This window comes from Aythya ferina (genome assembly GCF_964211825.1).
Source record: "Aythya ferina genome assembly, chromosome: 6".
Taxonomy (NCBI): domain Eukaryota; kingdom Metazoa; phylum Chordata; class Aves; order Anseriformes; family Anatidae; genus Aythya; species Aythya ferina.
The window spans coordinates 40,260,302-40,269,831 of NC_140303.1; the positions used below are offsets into that span (position 1 = coordinate 40,260,302).

The 9,530-nt window shown below is 53.0% G+C and overlaps 1 protein-coding gene across 5 annotated transcripts in view; it reads right to left on the bottom strand.

Moving 5' to 3' along the window:
• CACNB4 (calcium voltage-gated channel auxiliary subunit beta 4) overlaps positions 1 to 7,984 on the bottom strand; it is a gene marked incomplete at its 5' end in the record, with an annotated part of 64,491 nt that extends 56,507 nt beyond the window's left edge. For 4 of the 5 annotated variants that reach the window (XR_014694259.1, XR_014694260.1, XM_084523303.1 and 1 more), the window contains 2 exons: positions 7,760 to 7,843; positions 7,945 to 7,984. Coding sequence is in view for 3 of the 5 variants with exons in the window: in XM_084523303.1 (XP_084379429.1) it covers positions 7,760 to 7,843; positions 7,945 to 7,953 (93 nt within the window). Of the gene's footprint in view, positions 1 to 7,759; positions 7,868 to 7,944 lie in introns of those variants that run through there. The other variant, XM_084523302.1, reaches the window with a different exon arrangement.
• Between the last annotated feature and the right edge of the window lie 1,546 nt (positions 7,985 to 9,530).

Consider the following 9,530-nt stretch of genomic DNA (forward strand, 5'->3'; position numbering starts at 1 on the left):
AGTTCATTAAAACATCCCCAGGAAGGCAGGCCTGGAAATGCAGTCAAACACACGGGTGTGCTCTGCCTGGCACTGCTGACATCATTTTACCTTTTTAAACGCACTTTCCTGCTCTGAAAATGGTGTTTGACAGCAAAAGCTGCCTGCCTCCTGCCTCCTGATCACTGCTAAGAATAAAGCACCCGCACCCAAGTGTCCTCTCCTGTACCACAACTTGAGGTCAGCTCGCCATTAACACTGCCAATTCTTGCTCTGGCTGAAAAAAAATGGAAGAAAAAAAATAAAGAAAAGTGCGAAACCAGAAATGAACCACCAAGAGCTGCCTGTATCTTCCATCTCCTGCATCTCACAGGGGCAGTCCCCTGCCACACAGCCTCCTGTAAGCAGGCAGCACACCCTGAGCCCCCAACGAGGAGGAGTAAAGCTGGAGAAGACAGTAATTGTGCAACGTTTCCCATTCTGAAAAGTCTCCACTAAGGTTTTTTGTTCGTATGCTCCTTGTTCTGCAAACCAGCCAGGGACATGTTCTGCCCCTGCTTCTCAGTCTCTCTTTTCTCCTCTCCTTTTTTCCTCTGCCCCCTTTTTTTAAACTTTTCCTCATCCCTTCACATCACTCCATGACTTTGATGGTGGCACCCCATGGCCTGGGCAGCCCTCATCAACCAGGGAGCAGTCAGTTTTAAGAGAGAAATGCAGGATACGACACACACAGACACAGAGAGAACAACATTTCTAGAAAGAAAACAACAACAAAATATCCCGGAAGGTCCACAGTGAAATTTAAAGCAGTTCATTACATCGGGATTTGCTGGATTGGGCAGCCCCAGCCCCAGCAAGCCGCAGAGGATGCGGGATGATCGGCCGGCGGGCAGGTTAACGCGCCTCGGGACATTGACCCCACCTGGCCATCAAACCTAAGAAGTGGCTTTTGTGCTGAGGTTTTCTTTTTTATTCTTAATAATTTCAAAAAGGATAAAAGAGGGGGAAAAAAGAACGGCAGCTGATGAAACTTCTCCTAACGAGGTGGCTGGCCATGGAGCTGAGGTGGATGGAGGCGGTGGTGGTGCGTTCTCCTCGAAGCACCAGGACGCCGTGTAACAAGCACGGGGCTGGAGCCCCATGCAATCATCTCGGCTTCCTCCACATTCAGCACAGACAATCGCAGCGCGATTGCATTCGACACGAGCTCCCGGTGTCCATAGAAACTGCCTGACAGCACCCGCAGCCCTCCCGAAAGCCGCTCTCCTTCCCCACGCGGCGCTGCGAGCCCCGGCCCTGGCTGCTGTGTGAGCTGCTGCCCCGTGGAGGACACGGCGGGGGAACAACCCCAGGGCACAGAGGCCGTGGCCAGGACACCGAAGGCCAGGGGAAGGCTCAGGGCTCCTGGGGTGCTGCATCTCTGAGCCCCCGTGGAGGATTTTCCCCTGCTTGCCCACCCAGCAGCACGCAGCGGGTGCTGCCCTCGTGTCCCGAGCGGTTCTGCACCTCCTGTGTCACTGAGACACCACCGTGGGATAAGGGGAAGGCATTTACAGGTCACGCCGGGAGGATACGTGGAGGCAAACACCCACCCCATGCACAGAGACGGGCAGCTCCCAGCCACGGGGAATTTTGGACGGGGAAGAGCCAAACCCTAAGTTTTTTTATCCGTACCTACGCTGCCTCTGCTATTAATATCTGACTTCTCTCGTGTGACTTTAGGCTATTTTAAAAATGAAACCTTGTTCCCATGGAGACAGTAAGCCGGCCAGCACATCTGCTGGAGAAGAGGGGATACAATTTTTCAGTGAGATTTTAAAGGTTTGGGCTTCCAGGAAGCCGTGCCAGCAGCTCCACCAAGCACCCAGAAGGGACGCTGTTGGTGTAAGGAGCTGTCCCCTACACCATCTCCCTCCCCTACACCATCTCCAATGCTCTCATTCTTCAACCCACCCTCCCCGCCACATGCCTTGCTTCTCATTAGAGAGCTGCTCGTTAGCTGAGCGTAACGAACCTGCCTCGACAGCTCCTAGGTGGCCCTGCACAAACCCAAACCCCACAGCTCGGGGATCTCCTCATTTATTTATCAGCACCACACAGTCACGATGGTGGCTTGCTTGCAAACAACGACAGAAATCCTTTTCCTTTTCCAGCGGAAGACTTAATGGGAGCATAATTTGAGATTCAATTAGCGCGTTAAGAAGCATTCAATTAAGCCTCCCGGTGACACAGAGACAGATGAGGAACCGAAACTCGCGGGCAGCCTGCTGGCTTCCTCGCGGTGATAGAAGGACTACAGAGGGAAGCCACATTTCCTATGCTCCACTTCCCAAGAGGAAAAGCCACGGAAGTTTCCCTCTCCTGCCACTTCAGACTGGTGAAGCTCGCCCTGCAGCCACCCCTAACCCAAAAACCCAACCAAGGCAGGATTTTGGGAGGCGGGGATCAAGGCAGCCCCGTGCCAAAGGCCAGCACTCATACGTGGGACAGCCAAACCTCCCGCTGTGCCCAACACAGAGACCAAGAAAGGAGGATGCTCCGAGGGACACTCCAAGTCTGCAGGAGAGGTTAAACCAAAGTCAGCAGGGATTTATCAGGGTTTGAGTTAAAAGTTGCACCAGCTAAGCACAGGGATTTGAGAACAAAGGCGAGTTAAAACAATGCCGCCCTGCCACGAAGACGAGCCTCGCGTTCTGTGGAGATGGGGATGAATCTTTTATTCACCTGTCAAACGCTTTAACAGCTCCTAAATGCTGTATAGAAAAAAAAAAATAATGATCCAGCCCTGTGTCGAAGGCATAATCAGATTCCATGACAGTAAGTTATATTTTAGAAATTAATGACTCATCGTAGAATTGAGCTCATCCTGGTAAATCACGGAGATTCTGATCTGCTCCTTGCAGATCTGTGTTTTATCAATCTAAGCAGCACTGGGGTGTGAGAAATGCCTGGTTTGTTGCACATCTAGACTGGGCTGGACACTCAGCGTCACCCACCTCCCACTATCAGGAATCGGTGTTACAGAAGACCAAGGTCTCAAGGTCATCCACTGATGGCTCACTACATCCTCAGGAAAATGGCTTTAAAACAAGAATTGAAGGGAAAAAAAGTTTACGAGAAGATCACTGCATCTGCCTAGGTACATCGCTCATCGGCAAGGACCAAAATTAGTTCCTCTTACCCAGGAGCAGGGATGAGATTGCTCTCAGTTTGGCAGCAGATCCCAGCACAGGCACCCTCCCACCCAGGATCACCACTTTTCAGCACAGTCAGCAAATACCATCAACTGAAAAGCTCCAAATTGCACTTCTGGCCATGCAATGCTCTTGCAAAGTGCTGGTGCACAGCACTCAGCTGGCATTTTCCTGGGCAGATGACTGAACTCGTGTGCTTCCCAGCTGAGAAGACACCTGGGATGGCAACTGGGTGCTTGGTTATGTGTCGTGTGTGCTGAGGGAAAGGCCCTCAGATGTTATCAACACCACAAAGGGCTCAGATGCCCTCAGGGCTTCCCAAATCTGATACACAAAAACTACTTTGTCTTGTCTGAACAAAGAGATGACTGAACGTGGATGCCAGCATCCAGCTAGAGCACACCGCCTGGTCCCGCAGGGAGAACACCACAATCGCGTGTCCAGAGGCAGAGGAAAAAATAACCTGGAAACAAAGCAGCAAAACCCTTCTGAGAGAGATTCACTCTTTTTTCAACCATTAAAAACGTTGCCGTGGCTTAGGAGATGGTCAAATAGCAGAAGGCTTTCCTGTTTCCTTTTCCTCTCAGTATTACAGATGAAAAAGCCGCAAGCACAAGCACTACCAGGGATGCAACGTGGGGTTTAACTATCCTAAAAGAAAACCAACTTTAACTTCTACCATATTTAAAAAATAATCAGAAAAAAAAAAAAAAAAATCAGAAATAAAATTATGTCTAAATATGGCTTTACGTAGCTGGATGTGCTTGGAGTGGACAAGTACACTCCACCTGCAGTCTCTGGCAAGAGGTGAAGAGAATTTCCACGGACTGCTCTCTAGTCCAGTTACACAGACGGAGCTGTTTGCTGTGCTTCTGCTCCCCAAATTGTACCAGCACACACACAGGCTGCAGTGACTCCTGGCACACGCAGCTGGGAAGGAGGAGGTGCAGTCTCTGCCCCGCCAGGACCCCCTGCAGCAAGGGAGCAGCCCCTGGGGCACTTCACTTGACGAGATTTTGGGTAACTTCTGTTGTTGTTCGCAGGTCACCCAACTTCTCCCAATGGAATTACTTGGAAGAAAGCACAGGCAGCGAGAACGCTGCTACCAGAAGTCAAAGGAGAAAAAATACTCGCAGTACAAGTCACCTCATGTCAACACAGGAGGTGGAACCAAAATCCTCGGGGAACAACAAACAAGCCAACAATGAATTATTATCACAGCCTTGGCAAAATCATCAGCGCGTGTTTTCAGCTGGCCTACTTCTTCTCCTATGCCACCAGGCTGATAATTGACTTCTGTCCCTTAAGGGACTTGTTAAATAGACTCGAGCAGCACCTGCCACGTAAGAAGAACAATTTTGTACCCCCGGCCTTTGCTCAAGCTCGGCGTTAACAGCTTCAGCACCAGGCCTGCTCGCAGCCTCGGCAGCACCCAGGCAGCACCACCCAAAACCTGCAGCATTTTGGGGGTGCTGGAGCTGCTCGGCTGCCCTGGTGCGGGCTGGATGGGGCTGAGCATTGAGCAGCCCTCCTGCAGCAGCCAGAGGTGCCCGCAGCACACCGAGAGCAGCACCGTGAGCTCTGTCCTGCTGTACCACCACCAAACTGTGCTGCAGACAGCGGATCAGGAGAGGAACGCTTCCAGTTACCAAACTGGAGACCAGCTCCAGCCCGTTCACAAATCAGCGCTGTAATTGATGGTTGTTACTGGCATTAAGCTAAACATTCATCCCCACGGACCTTAAAGCAATTTTAGCCCTGGAACTGGCCCCAGGTGAGCAGGAGAAGCACGGCTGCTGCCTTCCAGCAGGAACCTGCAGGAGTTTCAGCCCCAGCGAGCACCTCGTGCTGCCGGTGGAGCAAAGCACAGAGGGGCAGGTCGCCCACCTTCTAACACGGGACCTAAACCAGCCCCACGCCGAAGCAAAGGCAACGTGTTACCGCTTTGCACAACTCGCTGCCCTCCCAAAGCAGCCTGAAGGTCGCGCGAGGCTACGAGTGACCTTACCCTCGGAGAAATTACCCTCTGACTGCCAGCCCTGCCTACCTGTCCCCACTCGTACATCGCTCGGTGCCTGTCCTGCAGCGCAGAGCTTCTCCAGCAAGAGGCAATTACGGGCACTGTCAGCTTTCCACACGCACGGTACGTTTGTAGCTCTGCTGTTGCTGACACACAGGAGACTCACAGTGACTGCCCGTGCTTATCACTGCCCGGTCCTGACAGAAACACAAACTCAGAAGCTTGTCCAAACATTATTCTGGCACTAAGCTGGACTGACCGATGAATTTAAACCAAAAGTTACATGTGACGTAATGAAAAGTCGAGTAAAGAGCTCAAGGCTGGGGGACCTGTGCATCCCCTTACACAAAAAGGAGGAAAAGAATAAAATATCCACTGGTATTGTGAAAACTACTCCACACCTCACAACACATAGGAGATCCAAAACAGATTTAACCTCCTCCGAGACACTTCTTGCAAATCTTACTACCAGAATTTATCTTTCTTTTAATCATACTTACACCTCCAACATTACTTGAAGGCCATTCCTGTTACCAGGACTTGTTTTCCACTTCTCAAAGAAAAAAAGCTACCCCTGAAGTGCTCGTTCCAGCACTCAGGGAGCACAGGCACACCGCAGCGTGTACAGGAGTGGCGAGGAGCAGGATTTCCACACGGTGAGGAACATCACACTGAACGCACAGGAAGAACTAACGTGACCCTTTCCTAAGCACTGCTTTGATGCAGCTCCTCTACTCACGCTCCCTCAGCGAGGGGAAGGTGGGAGGCAACCCAAGAGTTATTTCTGTTGCTCAGCTCACACAATCCAAGTGAAACCTTCCCACTGATCTCATGCAGGGAGCTAACGCGCTTGCCTGCTCAGAAGGTCTCCAGGTACAGAATGACCGTGGATCTCCTGCCGTCCGAAAGCGCTGCAGTCTGAAAAGTCATCTCGGAGAGTGGCTAAAATAAACTCATCTACCTGGCTTTTCGGAAAGGATCGACGTTCAGGAACGCAGCTGCCCTCATTCTCCCTCAGACGTGTGTTCTCACCGCCTGCAACACGTGCTTACAAACGGTGCCTGTGGCTACAGCAGCGTGGAGAGCACAGCAAATATCGTGTGCACAGCATCCACGGGAGGATCTGAAGGTCTGAACCCAAACCTTGGAAGCCACAGGACTGTCAGAGTAGAGAACAGGCAAATAATCCTGGCACACTGCAACTTCCATCCCAATTCATTCAATTGTAGGGCTGCAAGAATTGCAAAATGTTATTTATTACACTGCCACATCAAAACGAGGAGCCTTAGATATTTGGCAGTGCCCCTCAGAAGCACTATGACCTGTGTAGCACGCACTGCTACCCCACCAAGGGGGATTTCAAAAGTAAATCCAAGTTTCCACATCTTCCCCAAAGGACACCAAACACTGAATCCCACAGCACCTCCAGAGCACAACGAGTCCTAAGCCATGAAAACCAAAAAAAGACCAAAAAAAGTGCAAAGCAGAAGAAACATTCAGCATGTTTGGAGCACAGCTGAGCCATTTGATGCCACCTCATTCACCCGTCACACCCAGCAGCTTTCCCCAGGCACTGCCGTGAGCGCTGCCAGCTGCAGGCTGTCGGTGCCAGGCATTGCAGGCTGGCTCCCTCGGACACCCCGTGCTCAGGAACGACCCCAATTCCCCTCGAGGTGTCTCAGTCCCAAGCCCTGCGTGAGCACCACACCCGTGAGGCACTGGAGGAGGCATTTCCAACAGCCTGAAAATTCTCCGGGACACCTCCAGCCACGTGTGTCACCTGCTGGGCTACCACGACGTGCTCACCCACCTGGCGGTGCCCTTCCATTTCCTTGGCGCTGTCGGATTTTTACTTCGTTTGGCCGGGATCCCTGCAGCTCCTCCTGCCCTGCTGGAAGCGAGGAAGGGCCGCGCTCCATCCCTCACCCATGGGGCAGCCCCACACCTCGCACATCTCCACAGATGCTTCCAAGCTCGACAAGCCTCCCTCAGCTTGCCAAGGGCCCTCACCTGCTCTCCTTCGGCTCCTTTACATTTCTACGAGCAGCACCGAGAAATTTGGGGGGTTGTGAAGCCACATGCCAAAGGACCTTTCACCTCTTCCACTTCCCAAGCAGATTAATGGTTTTACTCTGACCAACAGCACTTGGGACAGAAAGCGAAGCTTCGCCGGCTGCGGCTGCTAGCCGCTGTTTTATCCAGGGAACTAGTTATTAGCAGGAGGCTTCGTCTAAATTGCTGTAACGCCGGGGGAAGCAGGGCTGGGTATAATTAGCAGCGAGCAGCCCGGAGCCCCTCAACTCCTCACGGCAAGGAAGGCCAAAAAATGGGCTCCTGCTCCCTCAGGAATGGGGGTTTCTTGTCAGCACCGCCACACACAGCACCCCAAAACCACCCCGCGACCACCTCAGTGGGTGGAAATAACGATAACCCCGCACAGGAGGAGCACGCAGCGAGCACTCACACAACTTCACCAACTCCAAGCGAGCCCCGGGGGGCCGAGGGGGAGCCCCCCAGAGCCCCTTGAAGCCCCCCGGAGCCCCCCGGAGCCCCCTCAGCCGCTCACCTGCCTCAGGATGAAGCTGGTGGACGTGGTGCTGCCGTCGGAGCGCTTCAGGCGGCTGCGGCGGGTGGCCGTGCCCCTCGTCACCTGCGCCGGGGAAGGCGAAGACATCAGGGTCGTGCCCGCCTCAGCCCTGCCCGACCCGACCCGACCCAAAAACAACCCAAACCCGGCCCTGCAGCACCCACCGCGGCCATGGCAGCGAGCGAGAGATCGGCGGCGGCTCCCGCGCCTCAGCAGCGCCCGGCAGCGAGGGCGGCAGCGAGGGGACGGGCGGGAGGCGGCGCTGGGGGGCGGGAAGGGGATGGGGACGGCACCGGGGCCCCGCCGCCATCTCGGAGCCGCCGCGCCCCTTCCACGCCTCACAGGGGCGACCCCAACCCCGTTTGGGGGTCCCCGGGTGCCGCCTCGGCAAGCAGGGGACGCGGCCGTGTGGTGGCCTGTGTGGAGTTATAGGGCGGGAGAGGCGTTGCTGTGGGGCTCTCCTCAGCCTGGGGCTGTGTGGGGCTGAGCACCGCACCCGGCTCTTCCCCCACCCCTCCTGGGGTTGGCTGTGGGGCACTGTGTCCATACTAAGCTGGGTAGCTCAGAGCTGACAGATTTATTACACACCAAAATCATTCATGATGAACAGAAGTGATCACGAACTGCCAGAAATCACCAGCTTTTGGTACAGCGGTGCAGAAACCAGAGCTGCCTCACAGGCTGGCTCCGCTGTGCCCCATCCCTACCCCATCCCTGGCAGAGCACAGACAGGACCACAGGCACTCACTCGGGACAAGTCCCAGCCCCGAGTCCAGCTCAGCCTCCCACAGCCCAAACTGACCCCAAAATGCTGCCCCTGGGTGCCCCAGCCCAGCCCCAGCGGCACTGCCACCCAGCACTGCCGAGCATCGATCGGTGTGAGTTCGCATCGGCTGCCATTCATGAGGGATGCTGCCATTTCCAGGGCACGGAGGGATAAAAATAAATGGAGATGAAGCAACTCGCCTCAAGTCGAACAGGAAATCTGGAGAAGAAGTGGAAGCAGGACCTGGATTTCCTGCTTCCCACTCCTGTGCTTTAGCTACAAGTACATTACACCTCCCACTGAAATGAATGAGAAATGTGTGCATCTTTGAACCGATCCCGCTTCTACTCCAGAAAGCTTTGAACACAGACCAGCTCCCTTGGAAAATAACTTTTTTTTTTCAACCAACTGGGAAAGGGATCAAGAAAGCAAGCTGCCAAAAGCATCAAAGCACCACCACTTCTCCAACGTATGCGGTAGCAACTTTATTTATATTCAGAATTACATTAGAGCTACCTTTTTCAGCCAGCTGCCATGACCTTTAAAGTTTGTGAAAGCAATTAGTGCAGCCAGCTACCAAGTGTGTGAAACCAAGGCAGCATTACGGCAAGCATCTGCATAACAAGCTCAAATCATGCTCCAAAGGCTCCACGCAGAACAAGCACACCTCTGCTGAAGGCCCAAGGTACGACAGGGTGAGCACATTTCTTTCTCTCACATTGTAGACTTTTATTTTTTTTTATAAACCCTGGATGAAATTAGGCAGCCTGGTTTCTTTATCAAAGATGAATGTGGGTCATGAATGCTGTAGTCTAAATTAGATTATTTTTAAATTCACCTTAGTCGTTAAATAGGTACTAGTAAGGATACTTTTAAAATTATTCTTACTGTGGCTATGGGGCTCGCTTCCCAAGTCAAGATACTGTCCAGAAAATTTACACCATCATCTCACTTTAGCAAGGTATAGTTATGTCTGAGATTTGA